The sequence below is a fragment of the Anser brachyrhynchus genome (genome assembly GCF_964034855.1).
Source record: "Anser brachyrhynchus genome assembly, chromosome: 3".
Classification (NCBI taxonomy): Eukaryota; Metazoa; Chordata; class Aves; order Anseriformes; family Anatidae; genus Anser; species Anser brachyrhynchus.
The window spans coordinates 6,154,030-6,178,621 of NC_137696.1; the positions used below are offsets into that span (position 1 = coordinate 6,154,030).

At 41.9% G+C, this 24,592-nt stretch overlaps 1 protein-coding gene across 9 annotated transcripts in view; it reads right to left on the reverse strand.

Annotated features, from left to right (window-relative positions):
• Positions 1-24,592, reverse strand: part of PLCB1 (phospholipase C beta 1) — a 415,710-nt gene that overhangs the window by 339,846 nt on the left and 51,272 nt on the right. Inside the window, exon 1 of one of the 9 annotated variants that reach the window (XM_080585532.1) lies at positions 21,304-21,322. The exons of 6 other annotated variants lie outside the window; for them this stretch is intronic. In XM_080585532.1, the coding sequence (XP_080441658.1) occupies positions 21,304-21,306 (3 nt within the window). In that variant the 5' untranslated portion in view covers positions 21,307-21,322. Of the gene's footprint in view, positions 1-1,059; positions 1,215-1,247; positions 1,683-21,303; positions 21,323-24,592 lie in introns of those variants that run through there. 2 more of the 9 variants (XM_080585535.1, XM_080585530.1) reach the window with 2 other exon arrangements.

A 24,592-nucleotide genomic window follows, 5' to 3' on the forward strand; every position in this document is an offset into this window, starting at 1 on the left:
CCACTGAGGGCTTCCTAGCGGTAAAATTATCTTATGTACGTATGAGCTGGTCTTACTACATCCTGACCGTAAGAGAGAATTGTTTTACTTAGGAAAGTTGCTTTCATGTGCAAAATCTAAGAACTGTATAAGCATAATACTGCTGCTACTAAGACCAGCAAGTATACGACAGACCATAAAATTCACAGGGTCAGCCTCTGCTTTTATGACTAGTTTTGCAGTCTCACAAAGTGTTTGAAGGCAAGATAGAAATAGGATGCAAAATAAATGCAGAATCCTTGAAAATAAACGTTAATCAGCCAGTCACAGTGGAAGCACATCTTAAAGTCACAACAGCAAAGCTTCTCACAGTATGAATATAGACAAATGTTTTTGTTGGAGATTCGCTGGGACTTCTTAGGATCTTCGGATTAAAAGAAAACTATGCAAATAATTCCAGTCACCATACAGATACATAACACACGCAATAAGCTGTCCCCCTTAAAAAGGAGGAAAACCACCCCATTTTAATGTTGCAGCATTACAAGGATCAGTCACCAAGTACACAAAAGTAAACTAACGTAACCGTAAATATTTTATAAGAGCATCAGCCAAAAAGAAATAAATGTTAAAAATAACTTGAAAATTTGCATATAGTTGAGCCACAACCAGAAAATGCTGCATTCAAAGTCTACCTAGTTTCCTACCATCCTTATGTAATGCCATTATCTGAAGAAATTTCTTAGGTCATCTAAGGTCTTCCAGAATACAACATTAATTTTCAATAAACAGCTCTGCTAAAGTTAGCGCTTCAAACCTTTACAAGACAGCACACTTTTCTCCAGTTTCTAGGCCACAAAGAGCAAGCTGCCTTCCCACAAGATCTCCGTTTCCATTGTTTGCCCAAGGAGAGCTCCCAGGCTCTGTCCCCATCCCTGGCATGGACATCACCAGCAGCTCCCTCCTGCCTCATGCTCAGCAGCCACACCACGTGCACCAGCAGCCCTTTTCAGCCCTGAAAACTCTAGGTGTGGGGAGCGTAAAGGTGTTCTAACAATCCCTTATGTTCCGTCTTCCCACCTGAAAGGTCAGTGCTAAGGGCATGCAGTCTCCAGAGGGCTCCCCCAAATTTCCAAGAGGCTGTGCCATGTGCTTATGCCAGCACTGCCCCCAGCCCAGACAAAGGTACAGCCTCTCAGGCACCAACTTGCCTGGCTTGGCACCAACTAACCATGCCCTAAATCCTATGTCTTCTGCTACCAACTCACCAGAAACTGGGCAGATACGCTCCACAGGAGTCAGCAGAGAGCCCAGCCACAGAATTTCTGTGCTTACAACAAGAGCAATTTCTTAGAAACAGTCTGAAACTCAGTGCTATATAGTTTAACTCATTTCAGGTGCTCATCGGCACAGGTGATAGCAATACAGCACTTCAGTCTTCTCTCAAGCACAGAGGAACAGGCTTGGCTTGCCTTTATTGCCTTTGCCATAAGCACTCTAAGAGAACAATTTAAGTAACTGGGAAGTTAATGGAAATGTTGAATTAAGTGATATTACTGAATATTCTCAGAAATGAGAACTGAATTAGCAAATGCTAATCTCTGAACTGAAACCCCAGTTGTACCAGAAGCTGTGCTCATCAGCGGAAGGAACAGCTACATCACACAGACCCTACGCATCCAACCAGCCTGAAGGTCAGATGCTAAGTACACTTTGCTCATTAGCAGTCATTTGAAGAAATTGTCCATCCAATAATTTGAAAATGTACATACTTGATTCTCGGTAATAGCTGATGTTCAGTTCTTAAAAAGGGAAGCAAGCCGAATTCAATCAAAAGCAACAGCCTGGAGTGACTTATGAGCATACAGAAGGCCTGCAGGTGCTCAAAAGATTTAGCTACTGAGCAGGGGGTTGCAGGGCCCACAGGTGCAAGCAGTATTTATTTCCAAGATAATCTTTAGAAGCCAGTGCCTTGTAATCATATATGTTTGCTCAGGAAAACAGGCAGACAATGCTACAGGTTAAAGCATTATCACATTGACAAAAGGAGGTACCACCTACGCATTCATGAAGTTTGCTAGGAAAAGTCATGTTGTTTTTCAGAAGCACCGCATGAAGGACTTCACTGGGTCTGTTCGAGAACCTGGCAGCAGTAAACCAGCTTAACAGAGCCAACATCTGAAGGCAATGAACAAGTAAATGAAATCCAGGAGCATTTTAGGCCATGCCTAAAGCAACCAAGCCCACCTCAAGGTCCTGCCCACCTATCGCTGAGTTTGCTGCCAGTGCCCTTCTAGCTGTACCAATGGCATGCTGAAACACCTGACACTGCAGTTGGAATGTGATAGCCTTATAAATCCACTCACTTCATACTTTGCTAGTAAGTTCTGTGCTGTGCGCATTTGCTTCTGAGCAAGTGAAATATCTCCAAAGATAATATTTTATCTTAAAATGTTACACTGAAGTCTTATATCCATATAAGATCAGGATCCATGCTTTGTTTTGTTTCTTAAATGCATGCTGTTGTGTGCCCACAGCTCATGTGAAAAGCAGTAACAGGATTAATACAGTATTTTCAGTGCTATAGGAGAAACCCCAATATGAGAACCTTGTATGTCGTTGAGTGCTTATGTTTCTGCTTATACGTTGCCTTAACATAATGGTGGGTGGGTTGTTGTTGTTTATTTTGTAATTTATTATCCTCTCACCTTCAAATCTTCCTAGCTCTTACCGTATCTCACTACAAATCCCCAGATGCAGCAGAGCAGAGAGTGTTCCTCTAGAAGCCAATCTGTCTTTTTTTTTTTTCCCCCCAATAGTAATGCCACAGCAAACACCACTTTGACACAGACTGAGTACAAGTTATTTAACATCACCCATGGTAGAAGACGACAATGAACTATAAATGAATTTGATCCCTTCACACCTTCTTTCCTTTATCCTCCTCTGCACTGAAGCTAATACCCAGAGCTGCATGTAAAATCACTTGGCAGCTGAATGGCTCAAGCTGCCAAGTTTGGGAATTATTCTTTCCCATCTCGGCAACAGTAGCAGGAATACTATCATGTTTTCTGTCCGTTTCTGGCTATCCCACTGAGAATCACTGAATTCAGTTGTCTGTGGATCCTTGATGTGCTTCTAGCAGAGGGAAAAAAAAAAATCTACTCCAACAGTTTTCCTGTAACTAGAAAAAAAATAATATTGTCTTGCTACAGGTTAAATTTAAATGTTAATTAGAGCATATGAAAGACAACTGTCCTATGTTTTAATCCACATCAGCAGCCAAAAGACTGGGCAGGCTTTAAGCTCTGCTTCTGTAGCTGTGGAGACACTCAGCAAGATGTCATCCTTGTTTGCATCAAGGATACTTCTGAAACTGGATCCCAGTCTCATTTCTACCAAGTGCCATCAGTTTATATCTCAGAGAATTGTCTTAGAAAATAAGCATGCTGGACCGATTTTCTACAGCTCCACACGTTTCACTTTTTATGGCATTCACACCAGTTCTAGCCCTGCACTATACATGACTGAGTTACAAGTTAGAAGTTACACTTCATTTTAATTCCCACCCAGGGAAATTAAAGAGGAGGTCCCAGGGCTCGGTCAGTCACTGCAGTCAGGTGAGGGATGCCAACAGCTGCAAGCAAAAAGCAGAAGCTGGTTGAAGCTGCAGGGCTGAGAAGATGCTGCTGCCCTCCTCCCTCCACTCATCCTCCAAACCAAAGCCAAGCCTGCGGCACCCGAGCACAGAGCCTCCTAATGGTGCTCAATGGTACACAAATCACAGACAGGAGGTTTGGCAGATGCAGTTCTAAAAGCCATTACTTGTGTGCTACAGGACATTCACAGCCATAGGCTAAATCCAGTTGAGAGCATGGAAAATCCTCTATTTCATTAAGCCATGAGGCAGCGCTGGGCAGAACGCGAGTCTGCTACCGTCGTCACTGCAGGATAGCAGTGAGAAGCACTACCCAAAAATGGTCATTTTATGGACAAGTGTAAATCCATTTGTTGTAGTGGAGTTTCTTAGAATTAGGCACTGCAAGGAACTAACAGAAATTATAAGAAATACCAAAGGAATTACTTCTTACCTATTAAAGTACTAGAAAGAAGCACAGAGTAACATTTTCCCCCAAATATTTACTTTTCACGCCTTTTTCCTTGGTTTCGGTTTTGTTTATTTTCATTCCAATGTAATAGATGAAATATTTTACTTTGCAGTGTAAACAATATATTAGATACATCAAATGCTGCACTAAGTGGGCCAAAACAACTTGGAGATACCATGCATTCTTCACTGCTACTATTATGATCTTCATATGACAGCACAATCTCGCAGATCAGAACGTAGTGCAGAGATTTCCCAGCTAGCTGGAGGGATAAAAGCAAACCTGAGTCTTCTCGTTACAGCACCCAAACAATTTGATTTAATCCTGACTGGACCATTCATTCCCAAGGGCTCAACTACAATAGCACATACATCTCTATGATCTGTCTTCTACCTGTGTGGCAGCTAGGCAGTTCATTCCAATAAATGCAGCTTTAATTGCATCTGTCAGATATAAAAAGCAATTTTCACAATAACAACCAATTACTCAAGTCAGCTTCTCACAGAGCAACTCTGATCTTAAATTTCTTGCCTTTGAAGCAACTGCATACCTAAGACTTATAAGCCCCTACCATTGATCTGAAAACAGAATTTCTTTAATCTAACAGGACATTTAATAAGAATATCATTGACAAATTAATGTTAGTGTGACGGATGCTTTCCATGGCAAGTACACAATAAAGCTTTGTGTATACAAGATGCAGAATTCAAAGAGCATAAAATAGTTTTCAAGAATGATTTTACACTGCCCTTGCAGCTATAGTGTCAGTATAAAATTGAAAGGAAAAATGTCTTGACAAATCAGAATAAGATTGCATGTGTTTAGTGCACCTATAAGAGGTATCTAAAGTTGTCATCACAGTTGGCAACGTCTCAACTGCAATTCTAGATTAATGGTTAACATACTACTCACCTCTTGAGCTCTGTGGAATGGGAATTTCATTATGTATCTAAATGAGCAACACGCATCAGACAGTAGAAAGCAGAAAGACTGCAATCTTGTTCCTTTATCACATTGCTTTTCTGTGTTACAGAGACAACAGCACTAACTGGAATATGGATACCAGAGGGAAAAAAAAGTGCACTGTGTCTGTAAATAAACAGGAACAGTTCAATATTTCTAATTAAGCAGAGATCAGAAATGCCATAAACTAACAGAATTGCCTTTGGCAGGAGCTTATTTAACCACATTTCAGAAGTGTTCTTGAAATTCATCTGATGATCACTTACTGCTAGTACCTTCTGAAATCTGTGGCATACCCAGCCTTCTAGACAAGAAGATTCACGCTGACATTACAAGAGATTGAAACTTTTAATTGAACAGCTCAGCTTTCCTTAATTGTATAACGCTCATTAATCGGCTGAGTTGGCTGACTGGCTCTGTTTTCTGTCATTTTAGCCAATGACAAACAGATAGAAAAGAAAAGTTGTAGTTCAGGCTATTGACATATTAACTCCTCAAGTCTTAAGACCTTACACACGCTACTTCAGCAAGAAGAATACATCTTGGACATACAATAAGGCTAAGCAATTTGCATAATGTCATGAAATGATCTTTTAAGTTGTCAGCATCAGGAAGCAGAACAAGAGGAACAAATTTCAACATACAAAACCATTCATATACCATATGTCACATAATGTATGTCATGCAAGGAATGTTAAAACTGATATTAATTTTACCAGTCAAAGTCTGTGGATACAAACTCCTTTTTCCAGTGATGTCAACCCTTGCAAGTACAGAAATAACATTTTATTCTAGTTTAAGGACGGAGCTCCGCATGGCTCAGAAGCCTGCCACTTCTCAGAACAATGCCAAGATAGAATGAACGTAATCAGACACTATTAGGAAGGATACTTGTGGGAGGCAAACCTAGCAGTACTGTGTGTGTGTCTTTGACTTCTTTCCTCCCAAATTTAGAAGCTAGCAGACAATCAACATAATTTGCATATCGACATAACTTACTGTTATGAATACCATAGGTGTGTATCAAGGCAAAGTACCCACAAAACAGTGACCCACATTCTTTTGAGCTGCTTTCACTAGAACAGGAAAGAACTAAATTATGGCTTAGAAGTGTCAGGCAGCCTGGGAAATGGATAGAAGAAAAAAAAAGTGTGAGAGATTATCTTTCTGAATATAAAGTGCTATACTTTAAGGCTTATTGAGATTAATCTGTCCCGCAAGTGAAAGAATAGATGTTAGAAACTTCAAACACCAACTGAAGCTCAGGTGTAGACTGGCCTACAGAGAGAGTATCTGTGACAGCTAGGAGACAAACTGGTAAATTAAGATGCAGTAATATCTTCCGTCCCCCTCAGATAGTCACTGAAATACTCCACATCTGTTCCTGATCATTCCTTTCTTTCTTCCATCTTGTCACCTAGACTGTGCGTGGGGAAAAAAAAATCTGGAAGCGATTGAAGGAATAACATTTTTAGTCCTGAACATTAATGACAGAAGAGTTATTTTATTCTGTGAAAAGCATGCAACTACTAATTGAGAGGGAAGTGGAAGCACCCCAGCTTGTAATTACAAAACAGATTCCAACATCATTCTCCACGAGCATTTTGATGCTGCTGCTCTCACTGAGAACAGTTTGCAAACCACAGTTTTTATGGTTAAAGAAGCATGGCCTTCCACTTCCACCTCCTCTGAGGAGAAACATGGGTCTCCTTTCTGACCTAACCAGCATCTCACTTGGTACTTATTCCTGGCCCTCACAGTTTTCCAAAGAAAGCTCTCTTTCCTACCTGTTCTCCTCACTTAAAGCACTCTAACAAGCACGACCATGCAGACCACATGAAATCACCCAACATAGCAGGGAATAGTGGAAGAGGTAGGTCCTGTCTGTTCTGGCCACGCCAAAGGTTGATGAAGGGTGACCCACAGAGAGCCAGTTAGCTCTGTATATTTTCCGCATAGAACAAGACCTTCTGGTCCTTTGAGCACGTCCAGAATCTGGAGATACTCAAGCAGCACACTGCTGATACACCGTGTGAAATCAGGCAGATGACTCGAGCACAGCCAGTGGCTTGCTGCCCAAATTAGGCAGCACAGGATTTTTATTAGCTTGGGATTTGTTTTTTTTTTTTTTTTTTTTTCTCTCAAAAAGCTTTGTCATAAATAAGATAGAATGGAAGTCTTGAAAGCAACTTACACAAAACCTTGAGGGTTTGATCTTCCCTTACTAAATCATTTATCTATACAAATATTATGTATATATTTATATAAATATTATATATTATATAAATAGATATCTTAATGAAAGTACAAGAAGTGTATTCCAAGTATTGACATTTCTTTGAAAGCACACATGAATGAAGATAAGCAAGATTCTGGTTTCTGACAAAAGAAATTGTTTATTTAAACTCTCATGGATCAACAAGTTATTTATTTCCTTAAAAGTTCTTCTAGAGTTAACATAATTACAATATCTTTAAGTTTAAGCAGAACTGGCATTTTAAAACAGTTGGCCTTAGCAATGGCATTTAAAATAATGTGGGAATAATTACTGACATTTACTGTGCTGTAGGGAGATCACACAGAAAAGGAGCGAGCAAGCATTTGAGCTATGCTGACACCCAATAGTTCAACAAGATTATTAGTGTCGGTACAAGGGTACATTAAATCTGGTGCTCCACATCCATTCCAAGTTTGTAGATACTCAAGAAGCACTTATCTTCCAGTAAATAAGAACTCAAACACTGTTGAAACTACTTGAGGATGCATATTATAAACTTGATTCTGGCACCGTTCAGGATTACAGACACAAATGATAGAGCATACTGCTCAGAGTACGAGTTTTGCAGGCCTTGCTATTTCTAGCCTGAACTATCAGAAGACTGAAAATATGCATGGCCAGCCTGTCAACAGAACAACAAGTTTTATGTTAAAGTAAACAATTATTTCTACCCTTTTGACTTGAAGAGTTGCTTTAATCCAAGTAAAACCTGTGCCATCAATGCTCTGGCTGTTTTTGAAAAGACCCGCTGAAGTTATTTATGTTTCCAAAATCCCCCTAAACTATAGAAGAGGAACAGCATTTTCTGCTGGTCAAAAAACAACAACAGCAACAAAAAAAAACCTAATTCTTGTGGATGTCAGGACTCTGTCGCTACATTTTCCACCCTCATCTCTTAGGAAAAATGACACCAGCAGTGGCTGCCTTTTACAGTGATCATCCCAGACTCTGCTCTTTTGTTTACAAGCATTCTGCCTTTCTTGGCATCATCTTTTATGCTGTTCCAACTGTTTAAAAATACATAAATTAAAAAACTTTTTCTCCCCCCAGAAAATTCCTAGGCAGCCTATTGAATCCTCTAAAAATATGCCAGAAAGAATTCCCCATTCAGAACAGTACCTGAGGAGTTCCTGATCAAGTGCTCATCCCGCACACTGCAAAGAGAGGCAAGCATCTCAGGGGCAGGGACCATACCCTTGTGTCCTTCCCCTGCTAAGCACACTAAGTTTGCCACTCGGTGGGTATTTTGGTGCATGGAGCCAAATCCTTTTACTGCCTGAGAACTGATGCAAGTCTTCCAGGTCTCCAAAAAAAGCAGAGAAAAGTAGAACTTTGTCTGATTTGTGTGGCAGAGAGAACGAATTCTGTTACATGATTTTTACCTTAATTCGGCAGTGACATCTCCAGCAAATACTGCCAACGACTGTTTATTTGTAATGGCATTTTAAAATGTTAAGCATCTGAGACACTGCTCTCTGAAAGCAGGCACACACTTTTCAGACATGCTATCTGGAAGACAATCACTGAATTTTCAAGGTCCAATTATTTCAAAGTTCATTGTTTTGGAAAAAGGTTTTAGAAGACATTAGTGAGAGCAGAACTTTTCAAAGCTCATCAAAAGCCCCATAAAAGCCAAAACCTTCTCTTGCTCAGCACGGTGAAGATTAGAAGCAGCAAAATGCACTGCTCTGTGGACAGTGTGCTGCTTCTCCAGCACTTTTACACATATAAGACACACAAGGGTGGGATGACAAGAAGGTTCTTGGGAAAAGCTCTATAAATAAGAAAGTGGCAGCAGGACAGTGGGAAGGAGGAGGGCTTAACAGCATACTGACTTTTATGGCAATATCATACAGGGTTCTGAGCAAAAGCGACTTTATGCAAGGCTCACTGCCTTACTGCAAATCCCTCTTTCCACTGTTAAAAAAAGCCAACCACCAAATAGCCACAGTGCCCTGCTGCCACACACAAATGCAATCCCTACAAAACCAAGAGAACACCTTCTCGCTTCTTGCAGGGACTTGACAGCCCTCACAACACTCCAGGAGCCAAGGAGATGATTTTTTTTAATTCTGCAAAGGCCAGCCCTGGCCACAGAGCCAGCCTTTGGGGCATCTGGGTGCTTCCACCTCCAATCCCTCAGTGTCTGGGAGTGAAGACCAATGGAAATCACTGCTTGCAGAGCCCTACACAGCATCCTGGTGAAGAGACAGCCTCACCCCGTTGAAGTCTCTCCATAAGCATGCTTAGAAGGGTACTCAGGAAAGCAGAGCCGGTGGCTCTGAGCACTTGCGGTGTGCCAGCAGAGTTCCCCACCCCAGCACAAGAGTGGGTTGGGGCCACTCCCAGTAGCTCCAGGGTTATTTCCCCCCTCCTCCATAAGCTGTCAGTCCAACATGCCCATCACATTGTCAGACATCCAACAAGCCCCAGTAGGCTCAGTGAGGCTAGCTGGAGGCAGAGCTCGGCTGGACGGCCGCACGTTGAAGGCGCAAGTGAAAAGCCTCATGCTGGCTCAGCCAAACTGATGAACTGTGATAAACACAAAGACGCCAAAACATATTCTTTAAATTAGCATGTCACGTTAACTTTTGGTTACTGGCTTAATGACAATACACCAGTTGGAAAATGAAATGTTTGGGACAGTAGTGAACACACTTTGATTTGCTGTTTTCCCTGGCAGCTATTGTTTATCTTTCAAGTATTTGCACATTGCACATTTCATAATAAATATCTGATTAATTGAAAATAATCTCCATGTTTAGCTTGACTCAAGCTTGTCTTGTTTGTTTACACATCTACTTCTCTTTTAGCAAGTGCAACAAAGATTTCAAGAAAAAACTAACCATACACAGACATTTCCTTTGGAACTTTCCATCAACCTTGGCCAGGCCAAGTCTTGCTTTATTTATTGCATAACTTTTCTAGGAGGTAAATACGCACCATCCAGGAAATAACAGCAGAGTTGTTTTCTCCTGACGTGGAGAACGTGGATAAAACTATTGGGGAAGGCAATCTCTGAAGAAGTGAGTCTTCTGCTCTCCCAGCACAGTGTACTGCCTGGAGAAAGGTCCATGAGCATGCCATACGGATGTGTTTGACTCCCACAGCTTTTAAGCGCCTCTTCCTGAGCTCTAAAAGTGCTTGGCTCTATGTTTATGTACCCAAAAACAATCCTTTCCCATGGAATTTCACCAATTTTGTATGCCCTGGGAAATGAAGAACTGGAACACATTCAATACAAGCAAATACACGCAGTAAAACAAGCTGAGGACTCAAATGGCTGAAATTTCTAGAGATGATGCATAACAGAAGTCAACAGTAATTTGTTTACTGTTATTTTCTATGCAAAACACGATAGCATGCTTTATAATCAGAAATATATATTGAATCTAATGTAGAAGTTGACATGAGGGGAAAGGGAAGAGGCAAGTGTTGCATGAACTGGAAAAAACAGGTTTTCCTTGAAATGATACAGTTTGGGTAATGATTATATGGAAATGCTGGATGAGTTCTGAATTTTATCCTGAACACCATAACTACACCTTCCAAATAATTACTTCCTGAACTATTTTTTAGGTTGGCTTAAAAAAAAAAAAACTCATCCCAAGCTGCCACTGGTTTCTAAATGTCTAGTAAGAAGTTTCATAATGGCCAACAACAACAAAAAACTATTTAGCTGGCAACTATTAAAGGCATGTTTTACATTCAGCTTAAGGCTTTAAGTATTAAACATATACTACTGACTGCTTTAAAAAAAAAAAAAAGGATTATTTGCACTGCAGTGACACAAGATGCCCATTCACAGGTCAGGATCCCATTCTCCCAAGCACACAATTAGTTACCATCTAGGACTGCAATCGAGCAGGAGTACAGCACTGCGTTATTTGTCGTGCAGCCTGGAATATCACAGCCTGACAGAGCGGGGATCTTGGCCCATGTGCCAAGGTTACAGCCTGCCCTTTCTGGAGGAACTATTTCTTCACAGCAGAAAGGACTTTGGTTTAATATTTCATCTGAAGGACAGAATCCCTACTAAGGGATAGGCTCAATCCTATTTCTGCTCAGTAACGGTTTGCTATGAATTTCCAAGGACTGCATTTAAAACCTGGAATTTTACAGTATATGACACTGTACCAGAACACCAGCCTTGAGAATGAATGCAAAGGTGTCCTTATAAAACATGATTATGCTATGATTTCTAGTAAAAATACTCCAAAGTGTCTATATTAAATTCTTTGGCATCATAATATTAAATAAATTTTCTTCACTTCAATTGAGTATTTTCATGAAACTAAACAGTACAGCTTAGCATTTCCTAAATCTCAGGATCTGCCATGATAAAATAATGGAGTATCTCCACTGACTGACAATGAATTTAAAGCTGGGATCTTTGAAATGTTTTCTACTTAGTGAAGCATCTGCTAACATTAAAATAATACTCAAACAACTCAAAAGACTAAGGATTGGAATTTTGCTGCTCTAGCTCTTACAGATCCATCTAGATATACTTTAATCTTTCAAAGAGAGGCAGTAGCATCCGCCACAAGAGCTGTATTCAGCAAATACCTTGAAAATCTAAGTTTCATTTGCTCGGCTGCAGCCAAGAAATTTCTCACTTTTGCACATCCAAGTTAAGAAAATACTTTGAATGGACCTTTTAGCTTCAAAAACACACAAAAAAAATCATACAACATCAAGGCTAGTAGGTACAATCTATGGAAGCTTTCAGTCACCATCATTTGTTGGGTTGAAGACAAACACCACAGGTTTCATATAAATCAGTCTCTTGCGAAGTAATACCATGAATTTGACAAGACACCAGGTTGTATTTCTGTCAGCCTTAATGACGTAAACCTATTTTCGTCACTTACTCCAGTCAATCACAAAGGAGAAAGTCAACTTCTCTATCCAATATTTCTACTTTTCTTCACTGAAAACGTGGACTGCAGCAATGGCCCAAATTTGCTAAGAATCTTTCAAAGTGAAACCAGTGCCTCCAAATACACAGAAACTACCACAAACAAGATCTTGCAGTGCAATCTATGACCTACATTTCAGGACATTGAGCTGAATTAGGATTTAGCCAGAGTGATTCTGTCTCAGACTGAAGTGAAAAGAAGGCAATCAAGATGCACCTCGTTCAACACTACTTCCCTCCAGCCCTTCATAGTTCAATTCATGGCTTTTCCCAGGCTTCAGTTTTAACCTCCCTACTCACTTAAACTAGCAGGTCATTCATCGTAAGAGTAAGTGAGCATACAAATTAATTTGTCACAGCATTTTATTCAGTCAGTACAGCAGGCTGCACCTTAAGCTCTGGAAGTTGTACCAGCTCCCAGAGAATCAGATGTTGGAAAGGCCGGCTGGAGATCGCCGAGTTCAGGCCCTGCTAAAATACAGCCAGCTCTTTTTCAAGAAAGCTGAAATAATTCCAAATATCAGACATCAAAGATATGATTTTTTTTTTTTTATTATTTGAAGGTCGGCTTTTTTGTTATTTCTCCAATGACAATACCAGAAAAGCTGCAATTACTGTATTTTCCTCTATAGCCATATGCTTATTTAAAAAATCCTGAGGGTTTATTGTTTTTTTTGTTTGTTTGTTTTTTAATAAAAGTTACTAGTATATGTGCTACTCTGAGGACTCAGAAGGCATAATTCCAGCACACAATTTACCATCTCAATGCGACGACATTGAAGGGACTGTGGTACCCTATATGCAACCTTTTAACTTCACTTGCTGCAAACAAGGCTCACGCGATGGCAGGCTGTGCGTTTTGTGGTTTCACCAGTTCCATTTCTCTGGTCTCACAGTTAGCTAGTGCATGACCAATTCCGGCCAAACCTAACGAAGCTGGATGGAAGCCGAAAGACAGGTCCTCTCCTAAATGTTTACTGAAAATAATAATTTTGCGTGGCTGTCTAAGTCACTGAGAGAGAGGGTGCAGCGTGAATCCAACTCTCTGTAGCTGTAAGGGAGTTCAGCCTGAAGATCAACAATTCCACCAGCCCGAGGACCACCAACAGGCTTCTCAGTGGTTACTGCTAGCAAGAGCAGAGATCAACACTATGAAACCATCTGAGCCACAGAGGAAGTTACAATAGCAATAATAACAAAGAAAGCACCAAGCTAAGTCATTCTGCTGTTTACAGGTTTTGTTTTCACACCTCTACATAAGTTCAGTGTCCTGTAAGTACAAAACTTTTCAACAGGTCACAAGGGTTATAGACAATCAGCAACAAAAACACTCCAAGGGAAGCTGACATGCCTGGAAGTTTTGTTAGCACTTAATATCCTCTGTGCTAATAATTATTTCTAGTTACTTTAAAAGGCCAAGTTAATGATTACACTAGTAGTAACAGGTGGGGATTATACATAGCTGGCAAAAATCCTTTCCTTCACTACATTATGCCTTATTACTATTCACCTGCGGAAAGCGGAAGCCAAATGCCCTGGGGAGAAGATTCAGACACAGAGCTCATGTTTATCCACATCGGTGTGATACAGCCAGAAAACACAACCAGCCAGACAAGACACACCCTCATGAAGACCTCAAAGCTTCAACAGGTTTCAGACTAACGCTGTTTTTTTCCCACTTTTATGAAGTGTATTTGTAGCCAGTCTTCAAGGGCATGAAGTAACTGTGCCCACACCAGACCATTTAACAACATCAGCTCCTGCAGCAGTCCAGCTGCATCTTCAGTGACACTGGAGAGTTACTTTGCACCAAGATCTCAGATGGGAAAGTCTGGCCTCACAGTCCCAGGAGCATATGATGCTCCCCAATCAGCCAGGAGACTGTAAGGCAAAGCCTTTCTTCTGCAAAAAATCAGTCCTTTTCCTAGGAGGAAAAAATGCTGTCTCCCACAAAATGCCACCAGGCAACAACTACCTTTAGCTTCTGAGAATGTCACCATTCTGTCAGAGGCTGCCTGGCAGCCCCCCATCCCTACTACAGAAGGACAACTGGCAAATTTCACCTAAGCACAGGAAGCTCAAAAGAGCCTAGCAAAAATACCGTTAGCGTAGAAAAAAAATCTACTAAGATTTAATATGTTGCACACCACATTGCTCACAAGACCTCCCCATTCCTCTATGTGCTGTATCATTAGGCAGAAGGACAGAAGTCCACTCTACTGCTTTGAGTTTCACAGGATGGTCCAAATTCTTCAGGCCAGCACTTGCTCTCCCACTCCAGGATTAGGCAGCAACAGGCGATGAGGAAATCGACATCAATATATGCTGTTTTAATTGACTTTTAAATTGTCAAGGAATTAAATGTTGCTGCCAGCAAGACAAATCCCAGAGATGTACCTGTCTCGTGGTGGCCAGCTGGAAGAGGCAGAAGTTGAGCTGACAGCTACAGCATCAGTCAACCCGAAGCCTTGCTCACAAGGCAGGGCTCTGCAGTTCTTCAGCAGTACCTCACAGCGTGCAATACATGAATGACAGCTTAAAAGGGGGACAAGCCCATGTCCACATTACAAAACGCAGACACCATAAAACAAGAACGCTCCTGGTATACTACTCACTGAATTTTGTACCACAGACTTGGCAAAAGCCAGAAGCCCCTGAGCATGGCTCTCTTCCTTATTTTGTATAGCAGGCCAGACAAAGCTTAAAGGCCTGAAGACACAAACTTCTACCCCACTGCGTGCAGATGAAGGTGATATTCCAGACTTGTCACTCGTTACCTTCTACTCAGAAGGTCCCTTGCAAGGAAGGAATCTCTGGGCACAAATCTAAGACAATAGAAAGCAAGCTTGTCTCTGGAAACCAATTTATCTTCAAAGAACAAGCCCTAGCACTGTTTTTCTATTTTGACAGCATGCACAACATGAGTCCACTTAAAAATACTGCACGACTTTGAATTTTCAGAGGCACAGAAATTTATATTGCTTACTTAAAAAGAAAAAAAAGAAAAAAAAGAAAAAGGAAAAAAGGGATTTTCTTCTCTATTTCAGTGAAAGACCTCTCCAATGCCCAGTTGGGTAACTGTAAAACCATACAGCTTCATCTTACTCTGAAGTTTAAAACCACAGAGTTTAGACTGACTACTTAGAAAATGGTCTAATTGAAACAAGATCCTGGAGTTAAGACGAAATGGCTCTAAACTATCTCCCCATAGATTGCAAAGGGAGGTTTTGGTGGTTTTATTTTTTTATTTTTTTTTCATATTTGTACTTTAATGCTATATTCATTAGTTATTTGCCTCCCAATCTAGGGTTCAATTGCCAAAAGCTGTTTATCAGCAGCATAACGTTTGGAAGTGGATGCAAACCAGCAGTCTGCTCGTAGCTCTAAGATTGCTAAGTAACAGACAGCACTCCTCCATTCCCCTCCTCACCCCTGCCCTCAATCCTACACACCAGCACTTTGACTGAGCTCAGCAGTCCAGCACCGTGCCGCGTGTTACCGCACGACTCTGACACGATTCCAGCTTACCAAAGCTTCTCTCGTACAGCATTACTAAGCCTCCTGCTTTCTGCATAAAACAGAAAAAAACTAGAGGACGTAGAAGGCATTCAAGAAGAGGACAAGTCAAAACAACACTTAATGTAATAGGAAAAGGCTCATCTACATTCTGCAAGAGTATTTAATAACGCATATCATTTACTTCAGTGTCAGCACACGTCAGCTTGATAGAATACAAAGTTCACAACAGATCTCAGGTATTCCACAGGTATGTTCTTGTGAGTTGAGGAGGGGAACAAAAAGAAAGCTCACACGCAGGCCTATGTTTGTGGCACATTTACAACTCCAGCATATCCTTTAAGAAAATCTCTGGGGAAAAAAAAAAAAAAACAACACATGACTTCTCTCTAAAATAAACAAAACAGGTAACTTGGTTAATCCACATTAGAATACGGCCTGAGTCTTCCAGCCAACCCAGGTTAGAATTACTGCATCTTCAACTCAACTGTTAAGTGCAAGGAAAAGTACAGAGGCAGAAGTTATACCAGAATATTTGTCTTCTGAAAAATCCAAGTAAGTTTGGATTTAAACCAGAATTGTTCATTCTGCCTTACATTACAGAAAGCAGATACTAACATCTACTCCTATTCCCCACAACAATAACTAAAATCAAATATGACATTCAAGACTTCCAAAAGCATTCCATTAAGCATGAGAAGGCCTGCCCATACCGAAAGTAATGAGCCTACGCAAGTTATCCTACTTTATTTTATATACAGCTACAGAACCAAGCATTAGAGACCCAAGCAGGATCTGATCAAATCTAGGGATTCCATCTGACCCACAAATAATCCTAAAACAAGACCTGTGCTCAAGGAGGAGGAACTTCCCACATCCCTCACAAACAGGGCAGGTGGGAGCCTGGGCTGTAAGGAGCAGTCCCAACTCCTCTGCTACCCATCCATCTTGCTGGGGTACGCATCGCAGAAATTCCTGGGCTTCCTGGATTATAGGAGAGGTGACTGCAGTCTCGCTGCCACCACCATCGGGGCAAGCACTAGTCCTGCTGAGAAAGCCCATATATCTTTCCCAGCCGACTGCAGCCTGCCCCTTACACTGCCACTCTGCACTGACATGTCAGTTTTCCTTCTGTAACAAATATCAAAGCCCCAGCTGTGGCAAGTTGCATCCTTAGGCAGCAATCAGTTCACAGCATTAGCAGGATGCGGCCACAAACCAACTGGCAAGGCTCCCTCTGAGAGCTCTTTCCAACCTAGTGCATCTGACGGCAGGGGGCAATGACAGATGATAGCAAGTGATCATCTGCCACTGCCCGCGAGATCTGTACTCGCACGCTGAATTATTGCTGCTGTAATCCCTGCATGTGAGCAGAAAGGAAAGAGAAAACGAAATGCTGAAGTGGACAACAACAACTGGCTGGCAATAAGTCCCTTGACTCCTAAATGGAGTCCTCCTGATGCCCACAGGTAATTCTATTCAGTCCGATCTTCATTCTGCTGAAATATCCAGGTTAAACTGAGTTTTGTCATTTCACAGATGTCACCGAGTCTCACAGCCTGGTACACTCCGTCTCCTTCCACACAGCCCCTTACACGTGGAGTGAGCTTCACAAATGTGAATACTTAAAAACTCATTGCCTAGCCAGAGAGATGGAAAATCTTCACCTCCACAGGTAAGAAGCACAGATGGGGGAGAAAGGGGCTCAGAGACCTGTGGCAGGAACTGACACTGCCTTTTGCAGCAGGCCACGAGGCAATCCTTTGCTCAAAGGATACAAAGCTTGCATCTACTAGACCCGCAATGGGCATAAACAGCCTTTTCAGTTCAAGTCTTCAACTTGAAACAATGCTGTTCTGTTTAGAATACGACTCCACAGCTCATAACACGCTTATTTGCATGTTCTCAGGCTAATTCTGCAAATCATTAACAACATAATTAACGATATCAATATGAGCATTCACACCACCCAACAATCCATATTCCAAACATAAAGCCAAGCCAATTAAACAACATATCTAATGATGTTAGGATATTATCCTAGTGGAGCAGATTTTACAATTTCTGAAACAGTCCATTAAGATTATGTGTGAAGGGCTTTCAGTTCCCCCAAAGACCTTGCTCTTTCAGTTGTACCCATATAATTGGCATCTTTTTTAGTCTCTGGGGAATTTACTGTCAACTTGTAACACCCTCATAATTCAGAGGGATTGTCATGTCGGTGTCATCATCGTGTTGATTAAACTCAAATGCACAAAATCAATTCACAGCTGAAACACTAGATGCATTTTCACCAGTCTCGACACATAGATGCTAAAGCTCCAGGCTTCAAATCCCTCCTTCGAACAAAGCAGAGACTGGAGCATACATCTCTAGACTCTGAGGGATCTGCTATTGGTCAGTCACTCCTTTTATGCAACAGGAGAAATTAAACATGCTGTTCTCAGGCTAGGAAAAGGTTCACAGAAGAAAATCCCAAGAAGAGGGACCAGTCAGAGCCACCAGCTGAATGCTTTGTTTCCTTCCCACTTTCTCCGATCCCCTCCCCACACCCTGGCAGCAGGAGGTGCAACCCATCAGATTCCACCCCACTCCGAGTGGCACAGGTGAGGCTGAATGCCAGACCTCAGACCCACAGTTCCCCAAGGTAAATGCGACTCCAGATGTTGGCCATCTGTGCTTGAGGGGCTGGCCTAAACCCACACAAAACTGTAACCGAGCTGTGAGCGGCAAGTGTCCAGCTCTTACAACACGGGACTGTTCTAGCAAGCTTGGACTAGAATTTCTGAAGTCTTTGAAATCCTCCGATGCCAACAATACCTGAAAGGGATCCACAGAGCACCCTTCTGTGTTACCTCTGATACCAAAGGGGTATTAGTTTGGCTCTGAGCAGAGATCATTACAGACCAGCACTTTTGACTTAATTTATTAGAATTACCACTTCTGTCTCTCATTGTTCTGATAATGTAATACCATAGCAACAAATGAGAAGCTCCAAATTATAAGCATGGCTCAGAAAGGAAGTGCATAGTTCCTGTATATACAAACTTTGATCTACTGCAGGACGGTCAACAGCATCTGTTACTCTAATATCCCACGTTATTAGAGCCATTTAGCTAAACAGATCACAGAAAGACTGTTCCATTAGCCATCTTCCTGGCATGAGTCCAGGGAAGTTGCAGAGTGGCCATGGCTGAGCACCAGCACAAACCTCAAGGACTTGGACGGACAGCTGTGACTAAACGCCCGCATTCGGCAGTGTTAGGAGGTTTACGTTGCTGTTTCCAGGCTCACATCTTTAGCTACAATATTATAGATGAGTTTGAGCACTCTAAAGAAGGTGACACAAACTGACGTCATTCAGAATTACGTTTGTAATTGCCAGTCCAACCACATGTGAGCCCGCTTCACATTTACCCTGCTCCAAAGGCAGTCCGTGAAGAGCCTTTTTAATGTAACTTGGGTGGATCAGAGCTGAGCAGCCCGTGCATTGTGGAGTCCATCTGGAAACCAGAGAGAAACGGCAAAAGTCGTCCTTCTGCACAGGCAGAATTTCTGCATGAGAAAAGAGGACATGTCCAGGAAACTCAGATACAAATCTAGACAGAGCTGTATACACAGATTTTATCGGTTCTGCATGAGGCAGAATTTGAGCCTGGAGCAGCAGTAAGAGGAGGAGGAAACACATAAGTTTTAGCCTGAATCCCAGCATGTTCTGCATGAAATGTCAGGTTTTAAACAGGACAAAAAAAAAAAAATGAGAAGAAAAAAGCTTCACTCTGAGTTATGAAACGTCTCATGTTACTTCCCAACCAAGAGAAAAGCCCCTGTCAAGGAATTAAAAGATCTTGTTTCCACTACCAGCTTTGCAACAGGATTTCTGAAGAGGCTACACCAAACTTTTTCCTCACTGTAACTACAAAAGGGTAGATAATTCTCCCCTTACACAAAGGCTATGATGCCAGAACCATTTGTGTCATGAAATGTAGGGATGCTACGGAGATGAGTATAGACGCATATTTCAATCTGCAAGTCAGAGTGGCTGACTTGACCTCTGGCTTTTTGCATCTTAACCTGTACTCCCTTCCTCTGTACCTTTCTCTAACTACTTGACTTCAGTAAAAATACTGATTGCAACTTCAACATATGCATCTGCACGACAGGAACCTACATCTGCGTACGCAACATGCTGATATGCAAAAGATACTGGTATGAGTTGTCAGAGACAAGATACATCTGCAGTCAGCTCGCTGAAAACCTACTTCTGGCAGCAGCAAAGCAGCACCACTTTTCAAGCTGATTTTCCCCAGTTTAAATTATGCTGCGTGCAAGTCTAGTGAGAATTGCTCTTCGCCTCGTCCATTTAGTACATATGACATCATTATGCTCAGAGCATTACTGCACCAACTCTGACAGGCTCTTCCCAGCAACTTTGGCTGGCAAAAACGGCCAGTTTTCTGTCTTCCAGTACATCTGCAAAAGGGTACGATACACAGAGATTTAGCTGTGATAAGTTTAGACTGCGACACTTTTGCTGATAACATTCTATTTCAATAAGCCAACTTACTCCACACACAACTAATTTCCAACTAACTCAAAGGCATAGGCTGCAGATGGGACGTACTTTTCACCTACAGAAAGCACACTAAGTTCCTCGCTGAATAGAGGTTTTACAGGGCTGTGACAAGTGCACATTTAAAACACAATTGTGAAAGCACATTACTTTGTTGTCAGGTACCAGTTACTTATTAGCCACCTCCCTGAATTAGGGGCAGTTGTATTATTCTCACTTACCGCATCGCTTTCCAGGCAGTGCTGTCGAAGTGCCACTGCCATATTACGGCAGCCTAGCTGGCAGAAGCACCTGGAGGCTTTAAAGATGCACCACCACACCATGGACTTGAGTGGCAAGGGAAACACCAGTTCAGGAAGTCCCAAATCGTACCTTCCTTTACAAGGGTGCTCTTCACAAACAACAAAGCCTGATGCTCTTCGCTACTTACCAAGCAAATGGGAGTTTAAAGCAGAAAGACAACATCCATTTTTATTATTATTTTTATAGGAACTACAGAATAAAGATATCTTTTGTAAAACTGCTTTGTTCTGAAAGCTCCCTTAAATACTGAATATTTATTTTTCCTGATCTCAAAGTTTAAACTGCCTAATTATTTAAATTTCTCTAATGGCACTCTGTTTTTTTCCATATTCCTAACTTTCAGGCATTAGTGCTCTATTTTATAGCACCTCTTATTAAATAAAGCTTTACACCTGACTGTCCTGACTAAGCCCAGAACAACTAGAATAACAGATAAAAACTTCCTTCAGAGTTTCATTACTGTTTTAATAGTAGCTTCAGTGAGTATCACTTAGTACCAGACAGCTACCCTGCTAATCAATATTTTTATTATTACTCTTGTTAAACAGCACTTACTGCTGTTTATCAATCAGAAATAATCAGCTCCCTGGGTAGTAAATCACCTGTCCAAATTATTCATAGCCCTCTTAAGTGAAACACATCATACAGGTAAATACATTACCATTTGCACAGCTTATTCAACATACTGTTATCAGCAAGGCAGCATTCGCCTAGGTCAGCTGCAAGCCAGCTCTCAGTAAGCAGTACTTGAAATAGCTGGTGGCACAGCTGTGCTGTAGCAGCTAACAACCCACAGGCTTCTCCAATTTTAAGGCAGACTTCGCAGCCTGGAGCTGCCAGGGATGTAGCACACAGCCAGTTTGGGGTGCCTGTACAGGCTGCAGCCACAAAAGGCTCAGCAGAGCTCTGGAGGCACACTACGACCTGCCTTGAGAGCAGGGGGAGGCTCTGACAATCCACAGTCCCCATATTGCATGGGATCTCTTTGGGGAGATAGCAGTGGGGTAAAATTCTGCCGGTCATATAGAACTGCAGCCTTGAAATAGCAATGTTGTACATGCCCCCAAAGATGACATTGCTATTGAGCTAACTGGACAGCACCGTGTTTAATGTGCCCCAGAGATTCAGGATTTAAATCCGTTCTCCAATGACAAACAATTCTCTTTGAAAAGAATACACACTGTTCCTCTTGCACAATGTACAGCACATCTTGAATAAAGACATGTGCCAGTCTATAAAGCAGAATCAATCTCCACACTAGACATTCAGACCCTGGAAATCACTTTTCCTTGGAAATGAACGAAGACAAAAGCCTAAACCTTCTACATCACCTTCCTCCTAGCACTAGTGCAAGATGAATTGACGTCAGTAGAGCTACGATGTCACACACTACATAACAGAGATGAGAACATGCATCTATTACTGTCTGTCCTTCGCTCACGAAAGAAAGCAATGACGTCAGGAAGTCAGAATACACTGGAAAACTTGCCTCCATGGGAAGATTCATTAGAAGAAGTAATGAAGATGAATACTCATTTCCTCTCTGGTGAAGAGCCCTAACTCTGAAACGACAAAGAAGGAAGTTTGCGTGCTGACAGCACACGTACGCAAAACCAAGCCGGGGAAGGCACGGTCTCTTCATCAGATGCAGACACAGTCTCCCCTGTTTTGGTAGGGTTTGACATCCTCCAGAGCTAGCTCTGAATTTTAGTAGGAAGACCTCTGCCTGTTGAGAAGACGCAGCAGCACAAAACATCATGAAAAGGCCACAGACAAGAGACAATATACCACTTGCAGAGGCTGCCTACTGATTTTATAGGGTAACCCAGCAGAATATTTGGAGGAGAACGGTGCTATACAAACAACATCTGGGTAGTTAGAAAAGCCCAAAAATAATAGCCAGGCACACATAATGAACCTAAACCTCTTTTCATTTGTAGCCTGAGGTTGTTTCTGTGTCACCCCAGTACTGGGATATATAATAAAAGTCGTCATTAAAGCACAGACGATAGGACTGAAATACGATTCTCTGAGAAAGGATACTACAGAGGGTCTTCTGTCCATACACACTAACCCCAAATCAAAAAGGAAGGCAGCGCCATACAACAGAGAACATTGTTATCCCTGTAAATGCAGGCCAGGCGCTTTGCCATTTCTGCTCTGTGTGATGCTAACTGCAGGCATGCAGAGCTGCTGTACAATACCACCAAGACTGCAGGAGTAAGCAAAAGGCAGGAGAGGAAAGCAAGGTCAAGCATACATTTTTAATGGCAAAAAGCCTGAAAGCAACTGAGGCAAGTATTAGTACAAAACTGCAAGCTATATGGACATTTGTTGCCAGTTACTTGGACACTCACACAGGAAGATCACATGTATGGAGACAGAACATTTTATTTAAAGTGCCCTGAAAATAATGCTCTATCTCCTAAAGAGCTTGGGGAAGAAAAAAAAAAAAAAAGCAAGCATATTGGGGATGGAAACAGCTAGGGTAGGAAGCATTAGAGAAGTGTCTGAGCTTGCACCACTACAGCCGAGCAGCAATGTGACAGGCACTCCGAGAGATCAGTTATCCTCCCTGCAATCAGGAAAGCTGATGTCCCAGAAGCCAATTTTCAAACTGTGCAAATAATAGGTCAGTCAGCAAAGCACATGCTGCAGAAATTCAGCCAAATGTACGTACAAACAGTGGACGTGAACACAAGAGACTGTTTTAATTAAGGAGGAGAAGTGAGACTGAGGACTAACTCTCTCATTTACCATGAGCACATGAGCATCTCCATCAGCAAGGCACGTGTGGTGTCAGAGGCCGGCAGCACCCTGTGCCATCTGCTGAGCAGGCAGTCGCAGGCAGTCCCCGCTGCAACCTCCTGGTGGAAGACCTCTGATGGACAAAGTCAGGAGAGGGCAGACCGGGAGGCACAGCAGCCCATTGCCAAGTTAGGGCAAATCATGACTGAGAAGAGACGAGTGCCCAGGTCTCCTGACTCCCAGACAGTTCCTAAAAGCATGCATTGCTCTTAGTTAAGGCCAAGTGTCTACTGACACATTAAGCAGTACTATACCACAGGAGATGTGAATCAAATAACAGTTTTCCTGTAAGTCACAGCATTTGAAAGCCTGACACGGATGCCCATTAAAGAAGCCACTTCAGTGTACAGCTAATATTCTTCTATGCCACAAATTGTCTTAGGACTGTTCTCAGTACCTGAGAATTTAAAAGTGCCAAAATTTGGATTTCAGAAGTCTGTGGACAGTCCAAAGTCATCCTCCTTTTTTGAAGTTCTTTGGGTTCCTCATTTCAGAAACTGTACCCTGGACCTACTGTGTAGCTTAAACCCAAACCCTGTTTGCTATTCCTGCCTCCCTCACAATAATAAGGGAGATATTTAGCAGTGGGAAATGCTCATTAGAGATCTGTGTTTGATGTAGTACCATTTCCCTAATGGGCCTTGAACAATTTCCATGTTTTGAAAGCGGAGAGATTTCCTTTTAAAAATAAAATCAGCAGCCTGATGGGAAGTTGACCTCCATGAAATATTTCCTTCCATTATCACTTTCTGTGGCAATCCTCTACCAATTTCCTTGTCTTTTTTATTCCACTCACATACCAATATTTTTAGTGGTTGCAAAAACCCGTGAGCTGCAACTTCCAGCTGTTGCCAGGCTGACTGCCCTGCATGCCGGGAGTTATTTCTGTACTGCAGAGAAAGCACCAGCAGGCAGGTGAATTTTCCAGGATTGCCACTCTGGCCACTAACAGAGCCAGCAGCTCAATGTTTGAATGCTTTACCCTTAGCTGCTTCAAGGCAGCACTAGGGCCCTCAGCCTGAGAACTGCTGTTAGGGATTAGTTAAATTATCTACTGCCAAGCTGATTCTTGTGATGTTTCTCACACATCTGCATTGTCTGTGGAGGAAGAACTCACCTTTAAGATTTCAATTCCAATGTCT